At 38.5% G+C, this 27,624-nt stretch overlaps 1 protein-coding gene across 1 annotated transcript in view; it reads right to left on the reverse strand.

Moving 5' to 3' along the window:
• Positions 1 to 27,624, reverse strand: part of LOC144056838 (potassium voltage-gated channel subfamily B member 1-like) — a 53,057-nt gene extending 25,433 nt beyond the window's left edge. Inside the window, exons 1-2 of the mRNA XM_077573925.1 lie at positions 27,258 to 27,624; positions 24,249 to 24,905 (exon numbers count right to left, since the gene is read on the reverse strand). Coding sequence (XP_077430051.1) covers positions 24,249 to 24,800 — 552 coding nt within the window. The 5' untranslated portion in view covers positions 24,801 to 24,905; positions 27,258 to 27,624. The remainder of the gene's footprint in view (positions 1 to 24,248; positions 24,906 to 27,257) is intronic.

The following is a 27,624-nucleotide window of genomic DNA, read 5'->3' on the forward strand; positions in this document are numbered from 1 at the left end:
TGGCAGTTTTCAGCTGGGATAGACTATAGAAAACATGTATTAAAATGAAATAAAAACAAAACAATAGCAATTATAATAAAATACTACATTTTCTGTATAAATGTTTAAATTTAAATACAGCATATAGAACTGCGTGCAGGTGTACCTAAAGAAGTGTCCAGTGAGTGCACAAATGTTTGCAGTGGCATAAATAACACAAACAAAGCAAGGTTCACACGTTACACGTAAACACACACGTATACACACACACAACATGGACGCTTCTCATGAGGAGACTGCAGTGTAGCCCAGCTGATTGTTCCCATGGCAACGGGAGCTTGTTTAGCATTTGCGAAAGAAGTGCAGCAAAGCATTCACAGAAACACGACGCGGACAGCTACAGAAGGTGGTGACAAGTGGAGGAGATACTCCACACAAACACACACAACCAAACGCACACAAGCGCGCACACGCGTCAGTGCAATTTCCTCTGGCTTCAGGGAGCCAATTTAGCATTTGGCCTTGTCAGTTTCTAAATATCCCTAACAGTCTAGTCTGTCAAGTTGTCTTCCTATTCTACGTGTGAGGCCCACTTTTACAGAGGAATAACCCAAAGTGGGCTTTTTATTTTTGACACCTTGGAGCGTGGAAGCAGGAAAAAGTTTGCAGATCAGAAGGGAAACAACTTTCAAGTAACTTCACTCTAGTTTGAACTATAAATACAGCACGTCAGTTTGACTTTTTGTTTTGGATTGTGTTACGTTTTAAGTGTTCCACTGTTGTCAGCTCACTCACACAGTGACCATTTTTGTCACTTAATACTCCAAAATGGATGAACTCTTTCAGACACTTCAACTGTATGACAAGTGTCGTGTAATTCGACTTCTTCTTGAAATTGCGAGAGCCTTGCAGCATTATGTCACCTCAAGAATGAAAGTCTGCATGTTTTTAGATAAAAATGAGTAAAATTAATTAGGTTTCATACATTTGAGTAGGCGAAATAGATACAGTATCTGTTCTACTTAGTTGCAGAAGGAAGGAATTACGGAATTGATAAACGAAGAGATAGAACAATAAGGCATAAAGTAAAGATTTGGCCTAACAAGGGCAGTGGCCCCCAACCACTGGCCCGGTACCATTCTGCTACACTGGATTACAGAACTCCCACCCACATGAAAGGTGGGAAATACCAAACAAGATTATTAATAACTTGTAAATATCATATTTTATTGTAAATTTTGAACACATATCAAAGTTGTGTTAATTATAGAACTTATGCGATTCATTAGGATTAAAAATTTTAATCAACTGACAGCCCTAAAAATTAAATAAATAAATAAATAAAACACTGGGAAATATGCATGGTGATTTATTAGGACATTATTCAAATTTTTTGACATCCTCTTTTCATGTGTTCTATGAGCTGGAAGCCCAAATAATGTTAAGATAAACAAAATAAAAATACTTGAAATCACTTAAATTGTGGGCCGTGAATCTATAATCTATGAAAGTTTGACTTTTTGAATGGAATCACAGAAATTATTAAATTTTTGGAAGATATTCAATTTTTGTTTTACTCTTATTAATTAATTATTAATTAATTAATCGCAAGCTTTAGATCTGTTTTAAATGTGCAATAAAATGATTTCGAAGTTTTCATTCTCTTGTTAACAAAAGTGGAAAAAAATGTTAATCTAATACAAATATAGCTGCATCTTTTAGTCATATATGATACAGTAATTTCATAATTGATAAAATTGAGTTAAAACTAAAAAGATGTACTGTAATGTAAAAAACAAGTGTGATATTGATTTGTGTTGAGGTTATTTTTCTGCCACTGGATGGCACAACTGCATTTGTAAAATGGTGTATGTTTGTTTTCATATTAAGAGCTATCTTTAACGTGAAGTAACTTGTGAAATTCTGCACATTTTTAAAATTTTAAAATGCAACTTGACTCCATTCACCACAAATATATACATTATTATTAAACCTTTTACTCCAAGATTTTTTTAACGTGGACGCGACTGCAATTCCCCCAATACAGGCTTTCCGAGTAAGGGGTGGTCATTTATCGTGCGTTCAAAAATTATTGGCGTTTAAAGAACTTTAAATTAACTCAAAATTAACACACTCATTTTGACACCCTTAATATATATCATGACAAGTTCAGTCATATTAATCCAAAATAAATGTATTGCATCATTCCCTCTCGAACTGAGCTTGTTAGACTTTAAAATGAACTGTCCTTGAATGGTATCGCTCCCCATGTATCGAGGTGCATAGCAAATGATGTTTTATTGAAGAGTTGCACACGCAGATAAAAATGCAATGATTAATGTCGATGTTATTTAATTACGAAACAGTGTACACACCAACAGTTTCACTGTCAGTAAAAGGTGATTTCACTAAATTACAGCTGAGACTTAAAGAGCCTGCGTGATGAACAAAAACCTGCTTTGTAAGCATAAAGATGTGACAGGTTGGGTCGTTGAAAGACGAATAAAAAATTTATTATGAGATGAACGGCGCGCGCCCACTCTGCAGTCTGTTCCAACTAAAGTGCTGAGCTCCAGTGTGGAATGACCAAACATCCCAGTTGTATAAAGTGGGAATGACACTGGCAGTAATTTGCAGGTGGAACAAAACCCTAAATTAGCTCAGGGCAGAGTTGAACACCGCCACATAATCATCCGCGTCCCCAAAAAGAGGCAACGAGAAGGACATTGTGGCGGGGCTAAATATACACTTGTCTCATAATAATCTGTTTCCCACGAATCACATGCAAGTAGAGATGTGGCCGTGAAAAGAAACAATAAAAACAATGACACGTATGCATGGCAGGCTGGTGGTGCCTGGTGCTGCGCACGCGGGTTCAATCCATTCAGGCTTCTGTAAACCGACTGACAGTCAAGCACGTCTGTAGCCAATCGCGGCCATACATGGACATGCTGACCCCACATTTGAACACACGCCACCAGAACCCTGCTCGGGACCGCGATGCTCTCCTCAAGCCTCCATTATAGTTTGCACCCTACCCCTAATACGTGCCTGATATAATCCTCAGCAACGGGAGACTGTATAAAAGAGTGAGCAGGAAAACGAATCCAAGCAATTCTGTTCTTCTGTATTGATGCATCTATCAGATACTGGATTACCTCAAATAATGGCCTCTACTTAAATAGATGCCATACAGCTAATAATACAAAGATACTTCTCAAGCAACAAGAGGCCCTGTATATGTGTGATGTGGCCAGGAGAAACAATTCAATCATTTCTATTGATCTCCTGTGCTGCATCTGCAAGATATCATATTTCTTCAAATAGTGGCCTCCACTCTAATAGATGCCGTAACCCTAACAACCCCCTCTGCCAGCAAAGGATCCTACGTATGTGTGTGACATTACCAGGAGAAATTATGTACTTTTTTATTCTGTACTTTGCTCTAATTTACTCAAATAGTGGCTTTTACTTGAATATTATAGGTGCCCTACCCCTAATACGGTAGATGCCAGTGTCACGGTTGTCTGTGGTTTTGGACCCAAGTGTGGGGAGGCTGAGGTCAAGTCCAAAACAAAAGGGTTTTATTAATTAAACAAAAACAAGTTGGTGGTGCACAACGTATATATATATAGTGTATTACCACTCCAATAGACACCTTACCCCTAATAAACACTTCATATCTTCTGCCAGCAAACAATAATATGTGTGACATGCAAAACACAAGCAAACAACTTGTAACCTCCACTCTAATACGCACCTTACCCTAAAGCATACGTGTCAAACTCCGGTCCTCGAGGGCCGCGGTCCTGCAGGTTTTTGGAGGTTTCCCTCGTCCAACACAAGCTGATTCCAATCAGCAGGATCGTTATCAGGCTTATGCAGTGCTTGCTGATGAGCACATATCAGCTGTGTTGGAGAAGGGAAACATCCAAAACCTGCAGTACTCCGGCCCTCGAGGGGGGGGGGAAAGGGGGGTTGGGGGGACTTTGTATGCTTTTATGAGTAATTTCTACTAATAATTTTTTATTAAATTGAACTATACTAGTGTTTGGTTATGGATAATTTAACATAAATTAAATTGGGTTATTTCATGATAAAATCTTGTTTCTATTTCAAAAAAGGTAATATTTGCAAATAAAATTTATTTTATATAGTACATACTAAAAATAAAACTTAATGTGCTCTATTTAAGTAAAATTATTATTATTATTATTATTTTTAAATGTGTCAGTTCTCTCTGTATTGAAATTCGAACCAGTATTTTTCCCCCCGTATAAAACCACCAGACTGTACTCTTGTTTGTAGGTAATTAGACTTTTTAAAATCACATTTAAGCTCCCCAATAGTTTAACATTGAACTTTTTTTTCCATCTTGACTCTACAACACTCGATTATTGATTCACTTCAGCCCCTGTGCTGATTTTTATGAAAGAAGCCAGCGTGAGAGCTCTCTTTCTTCCTTTTCCTTTTTAATTTGGTGCTGTTTTCTTTCTCTCGTCTAATCCTCCCCCTCTGCAAGTGAGTGCATCTGCTGTCCTTCCACTGTGATAAATTGAAGAGCAGCAGCAGGGAGGAGAGTGAAATGGTCTTTCCCCATGTTGAGCTTCAGCAGCATGTTTATGTGCCCGCACCCTGCTGTTCTCTCGCTGCAACCCCACACGTGGACGTCAGAGCTGGAATACTAATCAAAGGAGATTTCTGCTCAGTAATCCCACCGCTTGAGTGACCTCCCATATTGTAACACTCCATTTTCCAGTCAACACGCATCTATGTTTCGTTTCCCTCTCTTGCCTATTTTCATAAGCGCCTTTTCTAATACTCTGGTTTGTAACGCGCACGACCAACAAGTCTATTTCTGTGTTCAGTGCTGTCAAAAAAAGATGAAGTGAACATTGATCATAAAAAAAAAAGTGCTTTTCACAATGAGTCATTTCGCATGAATTTCCATAACCACTATTCATCTTAAATCTAAGTGTGACTCACACGCACGCACATACACATACTCACCCACATACAAAAAAAAATTATAATAAAAAAATAAATAAATAAATAATAAAATAAAATAAATAAGAGAGAGCAATGATGATGACATGTCAAATCGGTAAAATTACCGAATGAACAATACTGAGCTCTCCAGAAATTTTTTTTTTTAATTAAATAAAATCTAAGTGTGAAATGGTAATAAGAAGGAACAAATAAAGAAAATCCCAAGAGATTTAAACCCCGCTTTTATTGACAGAGGCAAAGTTTGCCAGCGAAAGCGCCCGCCGAGGATTTCTGTCCAATATTGAATGTGATCCGTGAGAGAGGAAGAAGCTTGATAGAGAGACAGTAATGAGCAAATGTCTCGGCTGCCAAAGTCCGGTTCTGCTTCAAACCTACTGATCTTATCAAAGCGTCTTACTGTAGGACAAATGCTTGGAATTGGACATGCTGTCTCCTTTATTACTACCTCTGCCAAGGAGGTTATCTTTTTAAACGCTGAAAAATGCTTGCTTGATGTGTATTTTGAGCAGTTTGGGTTACTTTTACCCAAGGATGCACTGTAAACCCCATATATATATATATATATATATATATATATATATGTATATATCAAATTGATACACAATACTTAAACTTTTTTTAAAATTGGTGTGACTTTGTATGCTTTTATGAGTAATTTCTACTAATAATTTTTGATTAAATTGAACTATACTAGTGTTTGGTTATGGATAACTTAACATAAATTAGCTGTTACTTAATAAAATTGGGCTATTTCCTTATAAAATCTTGTTTCTATTTCAAAAATGGTCAAATTTGCAAATACAATTTATTTTATATAGTACATACTAAAAATAAAACTTAATGAATTGAAAGGCTTGGTCCATTTTGGACCCAGTGCTGGGTTAGTTATTCACCTAATTTGGGTTACTTTTGACCCATCAGTTTTAACAGTGCACTGGTCTCCGTACTTTATTTGTGTGTAACTTCCCATTGACAATTTGGGATTTACAATGGTGCCTTGAGATATGGTTTCTCACATCTCCAATCATCTCAATGAACTCATTATTTTCCTGAAGGGGAAATTAACTTTACTCACATACAGAGAACGATTTCACCTCAATGGCGGGCGTGCAAGGAGAGATGTCAAGCCGTCTCCTCACGAGACGTTTTCGCAGCGACACTTCCCAAACATTCTCACCTGAGCTGTCTTCAGAAGCACACGTGCATGGCCAGGGAGTCAAATTTCCCACAGACTTTAAAGTCACGCTTTCAATGCGCATCACTGGGCTCACTTTACAAGTGATCCATTCTCAGGTTGTGCCCCCCCCCCCCACTCCCCCCCGCAGCCAACATAATTATTATCTCGGTGGCCTATATCTCAAAGCAGACAGAGGAAAGGTGATGTGCTGGCGTCTGGTGGGCGGAGGCATAGCAGAAATGAGAGCAGCGGGACGCCTTTGACGACAGAAGGAGGGAGAGAAGAGGTTCCCGAGGGCCGCTGTCTGGAGATTAGTGTGAACCTGATTGAAATTCTCTCAATCCTACTCGCTGAGTGCTGCCAGTACGATTAATGCTGCAGTATGTCGTTTGTTTAGGTACACCTGCACAATCCATAGAGATCCAGTAGATGAGCTGTATCGAAATAAAATATGTAAATACAAAGAAGAGCAGTCAGTGGAATGCAGACGTCCGCCAACTGGCATATTTGCTTCTAGTTGTCAGCAATAGGACGTGTGATCACTGCTTTGTAGCAAATATAAGGCAGTCGATTGAAGTTAGTAACAGCACAAAACATACTGAGTATAAGGGTGCCTTGAGATACAAGTTAAATTCATTCTGCGACCCTTTCGAGACACCCGTATCACAAATCATCTTTCCCTATTGAAACAAATGCAGTTTTCAAGCTAGAAATCCAGTTATTAATTTGAGTTTGTCTTCGCTAAAGAAAACATTAAGGTACATTGCAAATTCTTTGCTGTTGACTAAGTGTAATCTATCTTAAAAAACAATACCGGTGAGTTACAAAAAAAAAAGAAAAAGAAAAAGAAAAAAAGATTGCAGCACATTCAAGCTTCAAGAAAAGGCCCACAAGGCCGTGTGACCTTATGAGGTCCCCAAATTTAAGCGTTACATTTATAAACAATGTAAATTATAAATTATATGTTTTCCATGACAATATACAATAAACAGTTAATTATGTCAAAACAGAATGACTTTAAAAAAACATTTGTGTTAAGTGAAATCTAGAAAGACTACTTTTTTTTTTTAATTATGTTAACAGAAAATAATGTTGTCTTTATTTTATTTCCAATTAAAAACAAACATTATTAAAAAAAAAAAATTCATTTTTAAAAATGAACTTCCAATTAAATATTGGCAAAACCAGGTGTCGATTTTATGTTAAGCAGGATTGCTGGCATCTGTTGAATGTATCTAATAAAGTAACTTGTAACCTAATTTAGTTACTTTTAAAATCAAGTAAGCAGCAAAGTAATTAAGTTGCTTTCAAAGTCAAGTAATCAGAAAAGTAACCAAGTCACTTTCAAAATCATGTATTCAGGAAAGTAACTAAATTGCTTTTTCAAGGTAACTGTGGCAACACTCAGGAGACAAAAAACAAAAAACAAAAAAAACGGAAAAATCTTCCCCAGTTCACAACAACAATAACAACCCAAAAACTAAACTAAACCTTGCTAAACTACTGCAGCCAAGAGTATTTTTCTTAACTGTGGGGAATGATATTGATCAGGTGCAAGATTTCCTCCAAACAATCAAGTCTGGCACACATGCCAAAGTTTTATCTTTGTCTTAGCACAAAAAAATAAATAAAAATCAGTCTGTCTCTTTATGTGCTCACAGCAGCCCAGCTCGTTAATGTAATTACAAGAAGGCAATGTGACTTCTGCTTTAGTTAGCGCTCTGCATGACCGTCACATTATGATTACACTTAGAGCAGTTGTGAATCTTTTGAACCAATCAAGACATCCCGCACCCCCAACCACTTCGCCCAGGGGTAGTTTGGGGCATTCCCAGGCCAACCGAGTCACAACCTCTCCAGCGAATCCTGGATCTTCCCCGGAGCCTCCTCTTAGTGAGACTTGCCCGCAACACCTCATCTAGGAAGGCGTCCAGAATTGGATGTACCCTAACCAGATGCCCGAGCCACCTCATTTGACGCTCTACCCTGAGCACTTCCTGTTGTAATGATTTTTATCAACCATTTATCTGTGAAACTAGTGAGAGAGTTATCCTTGTTGTTAGGTTTAAATAGAAGCAAATTCTGATGACCCAGAAAAACTCACTATCTCCCTCGGATACTGGATATACTTTTATGATTCTTTTTATCCATATAGAGGCTATTATCTATTCTCATTTTATGGCAAGTGGTCTGCTTAACTGGCAGCCACAGTTGATCTGTAACATTTCTGCTGACTCTTTGGTGCCTGGGTGGGAAAAACTGTGCTTGTGAGAATCTTCAGAAGTCCATTTGCTGTGTTCCATCAAGAGAAACTCAAATAGCCATTAGATGAAAGCTCAGCAGCTTTTCAGTAACAACCAAAGAAGCCCCAGGAAGAACATTTTAGCTATACTGGTAGCTACTTTCTAACCGCACGTATAAAATGCCGCATAGATGCCACAATATTACATATGCCAGCTTAATGCAAAACCAGATGTATTATTAAAATGTCTCCTTTACAAAAAATAACTCAGTAAAGGCTCAGTAAGATAAGTAATAATATAACAATACAGTACATGGTGTCTGGAGAACTGCACTTGGTAATATACTAATGTAAAGGCCAAATAATCCACTAATTTGACATTCCCATTAACATTTAATTTGTCTATAAAAGGATGGCAAAGAAAGAGAAGGAATATAATAGGTTGCATGCTTGGGAGAAAGCCAGAAACAGGGTGGGAAAAGGTGTGTGTATACATGTGTGAGAAAGTGTATTTATTTATAGAAGGCCCTTGGGAAAGAAGTGCAAAGGTAGGGAAGCATGTTTGGGCTGAACGGGTGCCACGGTGAAGGTGCCTCATCGGTACGAGCGACATCCTCAGCAGTATGACCGGTCACACCTCTTCATCTTGTCAAATTAAAACAACAAGCTTCACGGGGAGACTTTTCTTCCACAACTCATCTATAATTCACAAAATGACAAGAGCGCTCAGTGGACTGCCAAGGCCAAAGAACAACGCGAGATAGTGGTGGATTCCTCCCTCCTAGCTCAGCGGACGAGTGTCTATGTTTAAAAAAAAAAAAAGAGAAAAAAAAAAGAAAAAAAAGTTGTTTTTTTTAATTATTCTTTTTTTTATTTTAAATCTCTGTTGGCAAATAAAGCGCCTCAAATCACTTCAAGATAGTTAATTGACACCAAGATGCCATAAGGTAAAGCACTACTTTTGTCCAAATTACCACCTGAATTCTCTACAATATTCTTCCTTGACACAAACATGCCACAAGATGGCGGCAAAGCAGGACTTTCATCCGAATGAAGCTCCTCAACTCTCTTAAACAAAGTTCCTAAACACCAAGATGCCAAAAGATGGTGGTAAAGCGCTACATTTGTCCGAATAAACTGCCTCAATGACAGTATTTATCTTAAGCACAAATATGCAATAAGATGGCAAGAAAAGCATCACTTTTGTCTAAAGGTAGCTCTTCAACTTACTTCACCATAGTTCCTTGGCACCAATATGTCGCAAGATGGCAGCCGAGCACTAATTTTGTCCAAATGAAACACTTCAATTCACTACAATATTCTTCCTTGGCACAAAAAATGCCACAAGATGGCAGTAAAGCACTTTTTTTTTGCCGAAATGAAGCTCCTCAACTCTCTTGAACACTAAAGCACTAATTATGTCCAAAATGCCTCAATTCACTACAATATTCTTGCTTGGCACAAAAATGCCACAAGATGGCAGTAAAGCACTATTTTTTTTAAATCAAAATGAAGCTCCTAAACTCACTTTAACACTAAAGCACTAATTATGTCCAAAATGGCTCAATCCACGATTGTTTGGTACCAAGATGGCACAAAATGGCAGGAAAGCACTGTTTTTGTCGAAATGAAGAACCTCAAATCACTTCAACATAGTTCCTTGGCACCAAAATGCTTTAATGTGATGCCAAAGCACTACGTTTGTTGAAATGAAGCTCCTCAACTAACTTCAACAAAGTTTATTGGCACAAAGATGCTACAAGGTGGCTTGAGCACAAAAACAGCGAATAGGTGAGTTTCCAGTAGTTTTTGAGGTTTTTTTTGTAAATGTACCACAAAGTGTGATCCCAAAACAGGATATAATTTAAAATTAATTTCACAACATTCCCCTTTAAAATTGCTAGCATATGTAGCAAATTGTGAATCGTGAACTACGGGGGTTCACTTTAAATAAACATACACGCCTCTTACTTTGTGTTTGTCTTTTCATGTTCTGTCGCTATTGATCGACTCACTTTGGCCAAGTTATTCACCTCTTTGGGAATTACAAGGAGTGGGCGGACATGTTGATGCAGAAATCAAACTAAACTCCCAAGTGGTGGCTCCCCTGTATAGACAGAAATATTTCCTCCTTTTCAGCAGCGTACATGCCGCCCTGCTCTTTTTTTTTTTTTTTTTTTACCGTGAGATGTGCCTGAGCTGATCACTCGAGGTGAGGACACCGGAAGAAGGAAGCTCTCGCCTCACTCCCACTCAAACAGCAAGCACACTGGGACTCTTATACAGTATTGATGACCTCAACCTCATTTCAGCAGAAGGTTTTACAACAAGGCTGCCAGGATTGGTGAGAAGCATCTGCCTGATGCTTTGACTGCACCCTACGTGATGTCACCACCATCGCTCAAGTGACGTAAGGCGATACGTTGGCAAGAAGTGTAAGGCCACACTCGGTTTGATTGAGGCCATCTAGCGTGTCTGATGTGAGGCGCTGGGGGCGCTCTGGTGTTGAATGAACTCTCTTGCTGACTTCGTCCGTGGACATTCAGGTATTAGGTTATGGATCAAGTTCAGATGGTAATTACTGCTTGTCAATCTGACGCAGTGACGAGAATAGGACACTTAATCAAAGAGCGGTGTTGTTTAAGCAACATTGTGTAGTAATGTGACCTTAATGTAACACAATCAAAATCAAACAGACACTGCAAGCAGATAGTTTGGATTTAATATTGGTACTTGCATCTATGAGTATTGCCTTTAGCCAACAGAGGGCGCGCTCTCCTCTCGCCTCTCCTGAAAAGCTGGAAGGCGTTCTCGCGCTCAAAGCCACGCCCCCAACCCCGCCCCCCACGTTAAAACACTGCCAATAAGTTGAAACTGAAAACCTGTGACGCTCGGGAAAAAAAGTGCAAAAAAATCTGCACATTGGCATTGAAAAAGACATCATAATACAAACAAAATATGCTTAAAGAAAAGTGTTTTTCCAATGTCTGAATTTCATTTTTCAATACAACCTTTTACAATGCCAATACTTGTTTCAATGTCAATGCAGCTTTTTCCACAATGACATCTTTTTTTCAATACCAAATCTTATTGTCAGTGTTGTGGCTCCATAACATTCTACCAATACGTTTGAATGACTGCGTAGGCCTACGTATCAATGCGACATATCCAAGTTAAAGCTGTTTACTCCACATTGGCAGTTCCACCCATTCGTAGAATGCAGTACATGCCTGTGATATTGTTATATTACCTGTCTGTATGTGTAACTATACAGTATTTGCGTGTGATAGTTTATCCGAAGGTAAATCCGTCCCGTGAGTTCTAATGTTTATTCTTGCTAGCCTGTCAATAGGGTTCTAAATTGTACTCTAGTTGTTAGCAATAAGTTAGCAGTTTTAGCAAATGAAGCTAAAATGACATGTGTTGTTTAAATATAAAATGTAAGTATTTATTTTTGTCGTGTGTTTAATTTTACAGTCAACTTCAACTGGAGTGTCGCTAACTAACTCAAGGCAGGGAGGGCAGAATAACAGACGGAACAGGCTAGCTAGCGCGGGTGCATCTGATGTTCTTTATTATATACACTTTCTTGTGACATTTCTGGGTGAGTTTACTAATGTAATATGAGCGGTGTCTCACGAATGTTGGGAAATACTAGTGAAGGCAGATTGAGGGAGGAAGAAAGCCGACAACTGATATGAGTAGACTCGTCTGTCATCTATTGACACATTTGAGATGAAGCAAGTGCGCGGTGCTGAGAGAGTAGCTAGCACGGTAGGCAAGTGACGGCAGCTCCAATGTTTGCTGCCAAAGCCAAACAAAACATCACCACTCTGATTTTCTGAGTGGCGGAATCCACGTGCGAGGTGAGGACTTTGCTGGTTAAACATGTTTCAGCAATGATTTTTGTTCTGTTGTCATGGCTGATGACTAGTATGTTCTACATTGTCAGTTTTGGGAAGAAGCCCAAAGAGTGTCACACTGTCAAAAGGTGAATGTTTGGCAATGAATGGACTGTAAAAGAATGTAAAAAAAAATCCAATCTCAGACTGCTGAGTGAGTGACTGATGCAAACGCCATTGCGATTTATTGTAGCTTTATCGTGCGATCGCTTCTTTGGAAACTTCCGCTTCCCACTGACTGACCACTTGTCATCCCACATCTCCCTGAGTGATGCTCTGCCTCTATCCATGACAGCCCCGTCTAAATAATGAATGAAATCGCACAGCAAAGTAGCCGTGTCTTCATCCCCTCGTCTTGTTTGGCCTTTCACCTTTTTAAATGCCAGCCGCCTAAACTCACAGCTGCGGCAACGAGCGAGCACGAGATGCAAAGACAGATAAGACATCCTCGCTAAAAGTAAAGTATGGCTTTAGTCGGCTGTCAAAAAGAGATATTAAAGAGCGGGGAAAGGTGTGTGTGTGTGTGTGTGTGTGTGTGTGTGTGTGTGTGTGTGTGTGTGTGTGTGTGGCCCCAGCTGGCTCACACGATAAGCTATTGTGTTGTTTGTGCATCACCGCTCTCCATGGCCACCGTGGAGCAAATGCAGGTTACAGGGGGTAACAGTTGCCAACTTCCACTTACAATTCATGCTACAAATACAGCTTCTTTAAAAATCATTAACTCATTAACTGCCATTGACGGCTATAGACGTCAAAAATTCATTTGAACTATTTCTATTTGTTTAACATTTTCCCACTTTTGTTAACAAGAGTATGAGAACCTAGATTTTTTTTTATTGTATTAGAACAGATATAAATTTGTGATTAATTGTGAGTTAACTAGTGGTGCGATTAATTACGATTAAATATGATAATCACCTGACGCCCCTAATTTTTAATAATCTTTTCTTAAAAAAAAAAAAGATTATTAAAAAAAAATTAAAAAGTTATTACAGTTATTTTATTTTTTTTAAAAAGAAAAGATTATTCAAAATTAGGGGTGTCAGGTGATTAACATTTTTATTCGTAATTAATCGCATGACTTTACTAGTTAACTCACGATTAATCACAAATTTTATTTGTTCTATATGTACCTCAAATTTTTTTTCCTAGGTTTTCATACTCTTGTTAAAAAAAGTGGAAAAAAATGTAAACTAATAGAAATAGTTCAAATGAATTTTCGACGTCTATAGCCGTCAATGGCAGTGAATGAGTTAATAAATGTATTTATGAACTTGTAGTGACTTAGGGTGAGAGGTCCACGCAACAACCTTTTATACTAGAATTCACACATCGGAGTACCAAGACAAAAAACACACGCAACTGTGTAATCTTCTCCAGCAGCACTTGATGGTGTGCGAGTGTGTTTATTGATGTGAAGCCTCTCTTCCTAAAGTGACTTTCCATCCGTGTGTTTCTTCACGCTGATCAAACGCCATCAAAGGAATGCCTGCAATCAATAATGCTAATGTCTCTGTTTAGTGCACTGCTCCATTAGACTATGCATTTGCCAATATACACTGCTGATTGCTTTCAGTTGTGGCTACACAATTATGAAGAGAAGAAAAGCAGGGCACAAAAAAGGTTGTTGGTAAATGCTGCAATGTGGAGTCTCTATATTTAAAAAAAAAAAAAAAAGTTAGAGTGCTTGAGAAATGTATTAGACCACCAGAGCTGCCCTAAAATGTAAAGAATTATGAATTACCAAAATGTTTTTGTGCGTTTCTATAATAGTCAATTCACCATTATCTAGATTCAATTCAAATAATATTTTTATGCAAACACATGAAACTTTTTACGTACGTTTTGTGTATAATTAACAAAAAATGGAAAATGTTAAAGTGGAAAACATTATATAGATTTCTCATTTATCAGAGAAGCCCAGTGAGCTGATATATATTTGGCTACAAAATGTTTCAGTTTCAACTCAGCTCAACTCAAAAATGTTCTTTACAATAACAAAGCTGGCTCAGGCCAAAATCTCATTCGTCACATTTTGGTAAATTTGATATTTTTTCAAAAATCTATACTTTTGGTCAGTCCACACATCTGGGTGTCATTTTTATGACTTCACCAATCTAAAGTGGTGCAAATGACTTGCTCTCTTTGATGATGCAATATTAATGGTTGAAAAATCATGCAGTTTGGGGGTCTCCTAAAAAGTGACCATTTTGGAGGTACAACTTCTTGGCCCGACTCTAGAAAATACTAAACACTACATTCTGATGAATATAATTTTTCTGGACTATGAATTAAGCAGAAAAACCCATGTGCCATTTTAAGGGGCGGCCATTATGCCGCTTGCTCAACTAAAAATTACATCATAGCGACCATGGCTTAGGTAATGACACAGCTTGCCTGTTTTTTGGGGGTTTGGTCATGATGTTCCCTAGCTGAGCCCTTTAGGCACTGTGATATCATTTTCAGTGAAAAGAAAGTAGTAGGCCTACAGTACAAGGCAAAATGGCCGCCTCTAAAGATGGATAAAAGGGGGTGGATTTTGCAGTTTCAATATTAATCAGAAATTTGTGTTTTAGACTAGTGGGTGCGCATAGAATATATCATGAAGAAAATTTTTGATTTGACTTCACTTTTAACTCATTCACTGCCATTGACGGCTAAAAACGTAAACAATTCATTTTAACTATTTATATTAGTTTAAAATTGTTTCCCCTCTTTTGTTAACAAGGGTATGAAAAGCTAGATTTTTTTATTGTACATTTAGAACAGATATAAAATTTGTGATTAATCGTGAATTAACTAGTAAAGTCATGTGATTAATTACGATTAAAATTTTTATCACCTGACGCCCAAATTTTGTTATCTTTTGTTTTCTTTTCTTTTTATTCATTCACTGCCATTGACGGCTATAAACGTTGAAAATTCATTTGAAATATTTCTATTAGTTTACATTTTTTTCCACTTTTGTTAACAAGAGTATGAAAACCTTGAATTTTTTCCATTGTACATTTAGAACAGATAAAATTTGCGATTAATCGTGAGTTAACAAGTGAAGTCATACGATTAATTACAAAAAAATAATAATTGCCTGTCGCCCCTAATTTTTTTTATATTTTTTAAATGAATTTCTGGCATTGAATGAGTTAATTGGACTAATGTTAGTATTAATACTACAACATGAATGAGTTGAGAATTTTATTAATATTCACTTTTTGTCATATATGTTAAAACTTTTGTCTGACCTGTTAATAGAATATTAATCAAATAATCTAAAAAAAAAATCATCATGTTATGACTCTAATTTTATTTTTATTTTTTAACCTCTGATAGCAGCAAAAGTTAAAAACATCGAATTGGATAGCTCTCAAAACAAATCGTTGTAATGCAGTGTCCAGTGCGGCAGAATCATTTAGGTCTCTACTTTTGTACGCAGCATAACTCTGCGAAGGGGTGGGTTAGACCTGGTGTGGGTAATTTCTCAGTTGAGCGCAGGCGGGCGGATCTGAGATCGGGAGAACGGCACGGCGTTGTTGTGGGAGTGGTCACAGCTGATTTCCAATCATGACCACTAGTCGCTATGCACTAGTCGGCCACTAGGGTCCCTGTCCACATCTGAACTGTGAAGTGGAAAGTACTTGGATACCACAATTGTTTATTGTGCTTAATAATAATAATAATAATAATAATAATAATAATAATAATAATAATTGATTTAATTATTTAAATAAATGCTCATAAGGAAGAACACAAGAGAGAAAAAGAATGATGAAAAACAAGCACAAAAAAAAAAAAAAAGAGTGTGAGGTGTTGCTTGCGTCTTACTTTCCACAAGTGTGTTAGGCCACTGGGCGAAACGCACGGCCCAGCCACCAGTCAGTCCAGCTGGGAGTCAGTGGTGTGCCATTGATTGATGCTATTTAAAGGCAAGTGATGGTGTCGCCCGGCAACACGCTCACAAAGCACACCCAGTTGGCTTGTCCCACGCCTGCTTATTAACAGTGGAAGCTAGCGAGAGGAAACGCTTTGCTCCATTACTCACAAGCGTGGAGGCTGCAGGCTACTGTTACACTGGGATCTTCAGTGACATGCAACGACGCTCATGTTGGAAGTCACACATTCGAGAGGCTCGCTAATGGCCGGTTGGGGTGTGTCCTCGCAACTTAATGCCTTCACCATCGATTCCCGCCCCATTCTCACCAAAAAGGGTTCACGCACCCCACGGGCCTTATGGGCCGAACGGGCAGCGACGAGCGGTTAGCCCCAACACATCTCGAACTGCGCAAACTACAAAGTGCTCAAAGTGCAGTCAATCGGGCATATCTGATGTGCGGTGAGAAGTGCAGGAAACTGCCTGCAGTCATGGCTGACTCGCTGAGGGGAGAAGCTTCTCCGGCAATTAGCGGAAGGAGCCTCCGCCACGTGAAGAATGTCCGTTTTTACAGCTCTCTATCCTGTTCCGGTCCAAAAGAATGTGAGATGCTTCTAGAAGACACGAATTGTAATCCTTCAAAAAAAAAAATAAAGTCTCAGGAAGCTCTACTCGAGATTATGTAACAAAGTGCAATTAAGACATGAAAATTTGTAGAAAACTCAAAAGGATCTTGAGCGCCTTCATTCGCATCAGCAGTTACCATGAGGTGAAAACTTGCATTGATGATTTGTAGAGGTGGGCTATTACACCGTGTCGTCACCAGTTCGTCAGTACCAAAGGGAGATCCGTAGGCCCGTTTCCGACAGGCTCCCGTTTTTTTTATTTAAATAAACTAGTAAAATGTACTCAAAACTCTCCTTGTAAAATTGACTTGGAATTTGTGAGTGAAAAACCTTTACAATTTTTTTCCCCCAAGTAAATATTACTCTTTTTTAACTCATTCACTGCCATTGACGGCTATAAACGTCAAAAATTCATTTGATTTATTTATTAGTTTCACATTTTTTTCTACTTTTGTTAACAAAAGCATGAAAACCTAGAACAATTTTTACTGTACATTCAGAACAGATATAACATTTGTGATTAATCGTGAGTTAACTAGTGATGCCATGTGATTAATTACGATTAAAAATTTTAATCACCTGACACCCCTAATTTTTAATAATCTTTTCTTTAAAAAATAAAATAAAATAAAATAATTGTAATCATCAACCATTCAGTGTGTAAAATTATCACAGAAAGAAAAGATTAGTAAAAATTAGGGGTGTCAGACGATTACATTTTTAATTGTAAATAATCACATGACTTCAATAATATTAATAAATTATAGGTTTTCATACTCTTTTTAACAAAAGTGGGAAAAAAAGTGAAACTAATAGAAATAGTTCAAATGAATTTTTGACGTCTATAGCCGTCAATGGCAGTGAATGAGTTAATATATAGTTTTTGTTATGTTTTGAATCTTTATTCAATCGCATTATTAATTCTGATAATAAAGTATACAATCAAATCCAGGGAGTATATTATACACAAGTACAAAGAAAAAAACTGCTTTTTAAGGGTGATTTGGTTGGGGGCCGTATAGAGTTATTAACGGGAAATGAAGGTAAATGAAGTGGAATTCAAAAGTACCAAACGCAGTCAGTACAGGCAGCACCACTGATGTTGGCCAGGCACTCTTCTAGCTTTCAATAGGTAGACTATGCGCCAATCATTATAGGAAGCGCTACTGATGGTGGTGATGTGACTCACTTCACCCTTCAATCTGTCATTGGCCGGAATACAGTACATGTCAGTCATTACTGGCACCAAACAAAATGATACGACTGAATATACAATCATTGGCTGGACCACAGAAAACACCCTGAGAGCTGCAACACGGCTCCAAACCCGATAGACTAGACTTGAAAGTTGATTTTGTGCCCTGAATGTGTGGCTTGGCTATAAGTTGAAAAGTTCAATAAATATGTTTCCTGCAAGGCATTTGTTGTTCCTGTTCAATTGTATTCAAACTTACAACATAACTTTATTTGCTCACCCTCAACACCCTCACACGCATGCCAAGAGCTCCTTTTCATGAATAACACAAGCACAGCTCACACAGCAGAGTAATGTTCTTCCCCGTTTAGTGTGCGCTGAAGAAAAATGGCCATTTGGGGCCTGTGCTTGCATCAGAAGCGAGTTTTGGGATGGTGTTCATTTCGGGGGAGCGATGACATGCTCAGTCAATCCCAAAAGCATATCGTGCTCTCTATATCTCAACGCTCATAAATAAAGTAATAATAACAAACACTTATCATGTACAGTGCCGCATCAACAGGAACTTATCTTTTATTGATGCACTGATTACCTGCAAGTTTTCCTGAAGGCCATATTGTTTGTTGAATTATTTAGCGGGCAGGCCCAGGGTGGATCAGCAGACTCAAGTGGGACTAAAACTATTCAATAAACGCCTCAACACTTCAAAGCTGGAAGTCGTGCGATCAAACGGGGCACGCACGGCGTCCTTTGATGCTGCTTTGGTGTGAGAATGGCTCATCTGAGTGAGTGCGCTCCTGTCGGGTTATATATTGTAGTGTATCGGCTTGACGAGGCACGCGGGGTTGTATACATTCTGCATCGCACAGTCCTTCTCTTCCTGGCGTCACGTGAGGCCTTATTAATGGGCAATTAAAATTTCATCAACGCTGAAAAATAAATGAGGCAGAATCAGTGTTTGGGAACAAACACGGCAACACTTCAATTAAACAATATCACCTTTATGGGACACCGAGTAACCTCAGTTTAAGACTTTTTTTCATCTATAATGGAAAATAAAACAAGAGGGCGTGGCCCCCCGCTTGGCTCATTGAGCATGTCATGAGCTACATGAGCTGTGGATTCGCAAAGCAAACATTTCTATGAAACGGGACAAAGAATATTCAGTCACGCTTCTTGGCTTTTTATTAGAACTCTTTGTGAACAGCAGTAGAGCAAATATTCAAGCATGCGCAGTGTTTGCTTGGGTGCTGCCGTTGGAATCAAGCTAGTTTTGAAAAGGCGCTGAAACAAAGCAATAAGGGAGACGTGAATATAAGGCTTACATTAGGAAAGCATTTTAACTGCAACAAATTATGTATGAATAGTTCATATACACGGACACATGTACACATAATGTATGTTTATGTGAAATTCTATCTCCATGAGTTAAAGGCTTTCATTGTCTTCTTCACACTCAAATGTCTTTTTCCACAAACATTTGTTCTTTTAAGGAATTTATCATGACCCACTAAAAGCCGAAATGATAAGTAGTAGTTGCTGTCATAATGTGTCTTTTCTACTCAAAAATCCCCAAACGAGCTTCAGAGTTAGCATCGCTCTATTAGCACTCTCCGCGGCTAACCAAGATAACTCGTAAGGTTCTGTCACTAAACTGACAATTCTGTTGTGTTTCATGTTAAGTTTGTTTCTATAAACTTATGTTAAATGATAAGTAGTAGTTGCTGTCATAATGTAACCGGTCTTTTCCACTCAAAAATCCCCAAACGAGCTTCAGAGTTAGCACCGCTCTATAAACATCTCCGTGGCTAACCAAGCTAACTCGTGAGGTTGTGTCACTAAACTGACAATTCTGTTGTGTTTCATGTTAAGTTTGTTTCTATAAACTTATGTTAAACGCCGAATATTATCACTCATAATTAGTCACTGCTTGTAGTTTTATTCATAGCGTAGCATGCTAATGTAATGTAGCACCTTCTGCGGAGGTCAAGCCAAAGCTGTTTTATTTGCTCCAAGAGTCCACACTAGTCAGTGATAGTTGTCACAAAGAATTTACATCTAGAAAATGTTTTAAATTGTGAAAAAAACATAATACGCAGATAAAACTAAAAGTACTGACATGCAAGTAAGTAAAAAGCAAAAAGGAGTAAAAACCTCCCACTGAAATCAAAAGGAAAAAAAAAACTTTTTTTTTTTAACTGTCAAGTGTCAATTATGAAAAATAAAAATGGCTGTAATATGTCAATCAAATGTTCCTTCTCTTATTATTCTTGTTGCCAACAACAAACATTACTCTTCAAATAAAGTAATTGATAGGGAAACTCTTCTCTTCTTTTATTGCTGTCGTTGCTAATGTTTGTTCCTCCATGTTGCTGATGTCGCCGTTCTATCCACCTTTTAAGTCCCCAAGATCTCAATAAATCAAAATCTCAACCACGGTTATTTTTACCTTATAGTTATGTCTTTTTTACGTTCCCTTACTCAAGTGCAGATACGCTACTTGAAAAATGTAAAGTAACTACAGTCACAAATTGTTTGTAGTTCATTACTTCCCGCTAATTCATTAAGGCCCCTGTATTTTGCCAAGCAACAAGTGACAATGCGAATGTGTCCACCACAAAACTTGAAAAGTTTTGGAATGAATTCCCACCGTTCATTTTCATTTGCTATTGGAAGAGATACTGTAATAAAAAAAAAGAAGCACATTAGAGAGAGTTCTAGTTTCCTGGTTTGTAAAAACTTCTCTACTAATAATTACAATTCTGCTCTGTAACTAAAATTAAACACATCAGAGTTGAGCTGAGGGGGCAGCGAGTGTCGTCGACGGAACAACGTGATCTATTTAAGAAATCATAATTAGGAGCTATTCAAGGTCAGGGATGGCAGGTTATCTCAATAGATGAGCAAGATGAATTATGCAGGACGCTCTCTCTGTCCGCGGAGGTGTTTCAAGCTTCCTTTCGTCTCGTTTTGACCGCGGTTCGGTGTCTTGTTTCGGGAATGCTGAGAAGCTTCCCCTGTCCTGCCGACACATTTCGAAATGCGCTGCAGCCAATGATACACGGTCTGAACTACAGATCCAAGTTACACTGCAAAAAAAAAATAAAAAATCAAAGGCTGACAGGCCGACTGGAAGAGTATTGCACTGAATATATAAAAACCTTCCTTGGTTGCGCTCCCAGCTGAATGTGGAGTACAGTAATGAAAAGGCCAACCTCTGTGAATGTCCAAACTCCCTGAGCTGTTGCTGTAATGCTAATATGCAGCAGGGTGTAGTGAATCCGCATTTTAATTGAAAACTGCTTCATATACTCTATTAAGCATGTCCATTGATCCCCAGTGAAGCGCCGGCGAGCGTGGGCCGCGAGCGTGTTAATGAGCAGGATGATTGAGTAGAGGATAGAAAGGAAGTCGGCGTAATGGAGACGTGCGCGTCTATAAATATGTGACATTCAATTAAACAAAAGGTGCCAGCCGTCGCATTGTCAGATGTGAGGACAAAACAAGCATTCATTAATAACCTTGGGAGTTGCGCGGCACACACACGGCTAACAAATCCAATAATGCCAGACAATAAAGGCTGTCATATATTCATCTAAAAAAAAAAAAAAAAGCAACATTAATAATAAAGGTTTTTAATTGACTTCCAAAAGGGGGAGCAGCAAGCCGTCTCGCTGCTAGACATTATTGATCACGTAGAGCACAAAATTAGTTCCCAAAGCCACTTTTAAACAGAATAAGTTGTACTTAAGAGGAACATTTTTCACTTTTGAGTGTAACATTTCTTCTTTCTTTCTCATTACTTCTCCCTCCTGCAGCTCAAAGGAACAGATGAAAAGCACCAACTCGGGCAAAAGGAATGTCAGACTGTTCGTCAAACCGCAGAGATTTATAGCCTCCAGATGTAAACTGAAATACCCCCCCCCCCCTCCTCCTTTTTTTGTCTTAACATTAGACCTTCCTTCCACATGACGGAAAATCATTACACTCACCAGACACTTCATTGGATACATCTAATGACATCTAATATAAGAAATGATAGGCATTTGATTACATTTCCTTGATGGACTACGAAGGAAGTTAATAATCAACTCATCCAGTACATTACATGTTACTTTACTGTCATTGGGTGGCGACCAATCAAGGGTGTGCATCAGATTCATTGTACAGCAAAGTTCAAAATTCTGGGGCATCCGGTTATTATTATTATTATTATTATTATTATGAACATATTTGTGTTTAGATGAAGATGATGACAGTACAGCCTTTTATTTTTTATTTTTTTTACAATCCTTCTACTATTAGCTGTTCAATGAACGTTATCTTTTCTTTCAGCGTTTGCTACATAGCCACGTGCGCTGAGTAACAACAAGCCTCCTCCTGCGTATGATGTGTATCCACTATGGTAGAAGCCAATTTTGCTATTATAGTGACACAGTGCAGTGCAAAAAGGCTCATAGCAATGCTCATTTGAGCCACCCACTGTTTTCTGGAACTTAGAAGAATCCCTCATGTTGTATTAACACATTTTTTTGCTGGTAGCTAAAACACTCTGTTTTTTTCTGCCCGTAAATTTTTTAATGGAGCAGGAAGTGAGCAAGGAAATTATTCGCCAGTCATCGACAAGATCGAAAGTCCCTCATAAAAAGCTTCACAATTACCTATCGATCCAAGAATATGACGGCAAAGCACTACTTGTGTCTAAACAAAGCTCCTCAAATCATTTCAATACAGTTTATTCGGGGGAGGGGGGTTAATCCACAAATATGTGAATCCACATAAAGTGAAATTCTGATGATGATTCAATGCAGTTCTACATCATTGCAAACTACAGCCACAACTATAGCAACAACCGTGTAAATCTTGATAGAATATAATTAAAATTATGCTAATGGACTATAAATTTATGAATATCTTACGTCCTGAATACATTAAAGAAATGCTCATTAGATACAAACCCAGAAGGGTTCTGACCTCATCAGATCTAGGTCAATTAGTTAGACCCAGAGTTCAAAACACACAAGGTGCATCAGCATTTAGATGTTATGCTGCACGCAAATTGAATAAACTGCCAACAGAACTGAAGTTAGCCCAAAGTGTAAATGCTTTTAAATCCAAATTAAAGGTGTACAGTGATAAGTTGTTTTTTTTTTAACCTACATTTTTTCCCTCCAACTTTTGATATAATTACAGTGACATTCAATCTCAACAATAATATGTTCTATACAGCCCCACTAGTCTAAATATGGTATTCTGGTTAACTCATTCACTGCCATTGATGGCCATAGACGTTAAAAATTCATTACTCTTTGTTAACAAGAGTACGAAAACCTAGATTTTTTTTTACTGTACATTTAGAACAGATATAAAATTTGTGATTAATTGTGAGTTAACTAGTGAAGTCATGCGATAATTCCGTTTAAAATTTTTAATCGCCTGACGCCTCGAATTTTTGATAATATTTGTCTTACATTTTTTTATTTGTAATTAATCGCATGACTTCAATAGTTAACTCATGATTAATCACACATTTTCTATCTGTTCTAAATGTACAATAACTTTTTTCTAGGTTTTCATACTCTTGTTAACAAAAGTGGAAAAAAATTATAAACTAATAGAAATAGTTCAAATTAATTTTTGACGTCTATAGCCGTCAATGGCAGTGAATGAGTTAATATTGCGTTAGTGGAATATGAGTTAAGCAGCAAAATCCAGCAGTTTTTAATCAATATCAAAAGGCGGCCATTTTGTCACTTGCTGTCGAGTGAAAATGACATCACATTTGCTCAGGTCTGAAGTAACAACCAATCACAGCTCAGCTTCAGAAAACAGGTGAGCTTGTGATAGGTTGCTGCCTGAGCACTGAGCAACTGTGATGTCATCTTCAGTTGACAGCAAGTTAAAATGGCCGCCACCTGAGATTGATAAAAACGGCTGAATTTTGCTTCATAACTCATATTCCACAATTGTAATATTAATCAGAATGTCATGTTTAGACTACAGAGGTTACATATAACATATTATGATCAAGAAATGTTTATGCTTGACTTCCCCTTTAAGGTCTTTTAGAGCATTTCTATCATTTATTTTTTCCAAATGTCTTACATTTTTTGCCTTTAAATGTTGTTTAGTATCTATGTGAAGCACCTTAAGTTACCTTGTGCGTGAAACTTGCTATACGAATAAAGCTTTCTTGCCTTGCCCAACAAAAGCGTCATGTGTTGTGTATGTGGTCGACTCGGACTCTACCTTAGCAGCAAAAGATGAGCTGGGCTTCTCCAGCAGGTCCCAAAGTTTCTTCCTCTTCTCCGAGCAGCACGTGGTGGTAAACTCCTCGCCTTCCCGCTCCCTCATGTTCTCCGCCTCCCGTTTGAGCTCCTCGTTCATCTGCTCCTTCTTCTGGTGGTACCTGGCCTGGCAGCAGGACTCCAGGTAGATCTCGTCGATGCCCCAGAAGTCCAGCTCTTGGCTGAAGGACAGGGCGCACATCTCCTCCATCATGTGCAGCTTCCCCGTACGGTAGAAGTTCAAGATGGACGTGAAGGCGCCGGGGTGTCTGTCGAAGAAGTACTCGTTGCTGTCCAAGCTGTAGTCGTCGCAGATCTCCATGATGGACTCGTGGGTGCTGCAGTCGCGCAGCTTGCCGAGTCTGGTGCGGGGCAGGCGGTCCAGTGTTCGCCACAGGACTTCGTGGAGGAGACCCCCGACGTTGATCCTCACCCGGCAGGTGTGCTTGCTTCGGAGGATGTCCACCGCATCCGGCGGCTGCGCTCCGGACGACCTCGCCGTTGCTTTGATCATCTTCGCTCCAGTCGCTCAGTCAGTGCCAAAGACGGGACGATGGGGGTTAAGTCGACATCTGGGACTCTGCGTGACCTCATCAGGGTCTGCACTCTCTTTCCGTTGCTGCAATAACAATACAGTGAAAATCATCAACATGATTTTTTTCTTACAGTATACAGACAACAGAATTTAGAATTTAGAAATTGCTGGAAAAAGAAGATTAAAAAAACGTCTTTTTTTATTATTATTTTTTTTTTACAAAGGACAACGCTACAAATTTACCAAGTGAACCAAACTAGGTGAAAAACAGCCTTGATTGAATCTCGTCTCATTTCATCTTGTCATCCTTCAAATGAACCTTTCACAAGGCCACAGTGTTCAAGTTTAGGCCAGAGCGCAATTTCTCTCGACGATTGATATAGCCAACTTGGCTTCCTTAAGTAAAAGAGTCGGCATTTAAATGTGTCTTCTGTCTTGTATTTGGCCCCAAATGAACAAAGGGTCAGAGAAAATGGCATCAAATTGGTTAAAAACAGTTTGACAAGCAGAGAAGAAATTTGAAGAATAACAAAATGGAGATGAGGCTGAAACACAATTTGGTTGAATATTTTGGTGTTTAAATACACATTTACATTTTTAATTTTTTTTTACAGTATGTGTCAGTTTTACAGCAAATATAAACTGGGAGAGACAAATAACAGCTTGAAGCAAGTACGCTTAGGCACTTATTATTTTACACGAGAGAGAGAGAGAGAGAGAGAGAGAGAGAGAGAGAGAGAGAGAGAGAGAGAGAGAGAGAGTAATAACAGGTGCTAAGGTTAAATTTGTCTTCCTTCTTGTATTTGGACCCACAAATGAACATTGAGCCAGAGAAAATGACAAGCAAAAAAAATCCCATTTAAGAAGAATAACAAAATGAAGACGAGGCAGAAAATTAGTGGTTAGCATTAAGCTAGTTGACTATTAAATGATTTGGTTGAACATTTTTGTGTTTAACTATAAATGTTTAATTCTTTTTTTTAAATATAAATTTAAACTGGGGAGACAAATAATAACTTGAAACAAGCCCACTTCAACTCTTATTAGGAGAACTAGTCGCTTCTCTTTCCTCAAAGTGTTGCCATACAAGAGAGACAACAGATGCTAAGGAATAACTTTAAACATGTTTTAATGTGTTTTTAAAGCGTTTGGAAGCAGTAAAACAATTTTTTTTCTTCTGCGGTCTCTCTATCACAGATTTTCATTTTTCGTGGGTGAGTCCGCAATAGAAACGGGGTTTGGTTACGCTAAAGGCCCAGTGGAGGCACCTCCAGCAGTGTCCTACAGCAGAAATGTCAAGTGGTTTATCCACTCATCAGAGAACAGAATAGATATTTTAATCTGCTTTAGGAGGCACAGACGCTATTCCTGCTGACAAGGGTAGACGCGGGGGATCCCAGTGATAAACTGGATTTAGATGCTACATAATTTTAGTTGGACTCACATGCTAATGTGAATATTATTAATGGACACTTAAACAATTTAACTAGAGCCAGTAGAGGAGCTATACGGTATTTAAAATTCAGCCTTTATAAATATAATAACACGATCTATCATCTATGGTTTAATGATGTTTATTGCCGTTTGCAGAAGTGTAATCACATTGGGAAGCGTTTCTATACATATTTTATCCGGATTAAACAAGCATGACTTACTGTAGGAGATCAATAATGCCAGTATTAATTATTACAGGGGACTGAGGGTGGGTTGGGTTTCTGTGGTGGTTGACTTTTTTGCATTAGTGCAGGCAACTATATTCTATGCCCAGCATTACACAGGCTGACAATTAAATCTGAGACACATAAGCTATATTGACATCAATGTAGAGTTTCTGCATCAACTTTTGGAAATCATATTGAAGTTAGTTGATAATATTCCAACTGAATTGTCAGTTCTTGAAAATGTGCATTTTTTTGCCCACATCCAGCTTTTAGGGACACCATGTACTGTATAATCAATATGTTTTGTCATTTCTGGTATGTGCATGAAAGTCTACAGAAGGAAATTAACCCAGATATATATATATTACAGTGTGGACCCTACAGATGAAAAAAAAAAGAGCTAATAATGGATGTTAAATTTAAAATTGAGACACATTTTGACACAACTATATTGAGCAATGAGTAATCATGTGCAAATGTACATATTTTATGCTTTGTTTCATTGCCAGCGTTACTTTTAATAATCAAGTACATTTCTGAGGAAGGATTGTTGAATTTTTGGACAGTTTGAGAGCTGTCCAGTGCTGAACGTAATGTCGCTGTCTAGTGCTGAAACTATGTATTTTAACAAATAAATAAATCATCGCAGTTTTGACAGCAACTTGAGAAACGATAAATGAAAGTGCATGGTGTGTTGTCGTAAGAAAGTTTAGCATGCAGGAAGAGTACAGTGTTGCAAAAAAATAAACAAGCAAACCAAGAAAGTGTTCCATACGTGTCTCCCGTGCAGCCCGGTTCATGCCATGGACGTGCGGCGGCTTCATTTCAATCAGACCCGCGCGTAAAGGTGGCGAACCCGTCCGGATCTGCTGCGCTGGGCTCGGATGTGATGAAGACATCATAAGCAGCGTGGAGACATGATGGAAATGTTGCCTCCTTCTCCTCCCCTCTCTCTCTTTTTTTCCCAGATAGGGACGTCCTCGTCAGCCGCCCCTCCTCCAGACGAGAATCAACAAGTCGACCCGCGGAATACTGGGGGTTCGGTTCGGGTGCTCCCTCCCGAAGTGTCCTGCATCCAGCTGGACGCCGTGTGGGAGTGTGTGAGGACTGCTCCCGCTGCCAGGCTTGATTTCTCTCAGGGT

The sequence above is a fragment of the Vanacampus margaritifer genome, chromosome 8 (assembly GCF_051991255.1).
Source record: "Vanacampus margaritifer isolate UIUO_Vmar chromosome 8, RoL_Vmar_1.0, whole genome shotgun sequence".
Lineage (NCBI taxonomy): Eukaryota > Metazoa > Chordata > Actinopteri > Syngnathiformes > Syngnathidae > Vanacampus > Vanacampus margaritifer.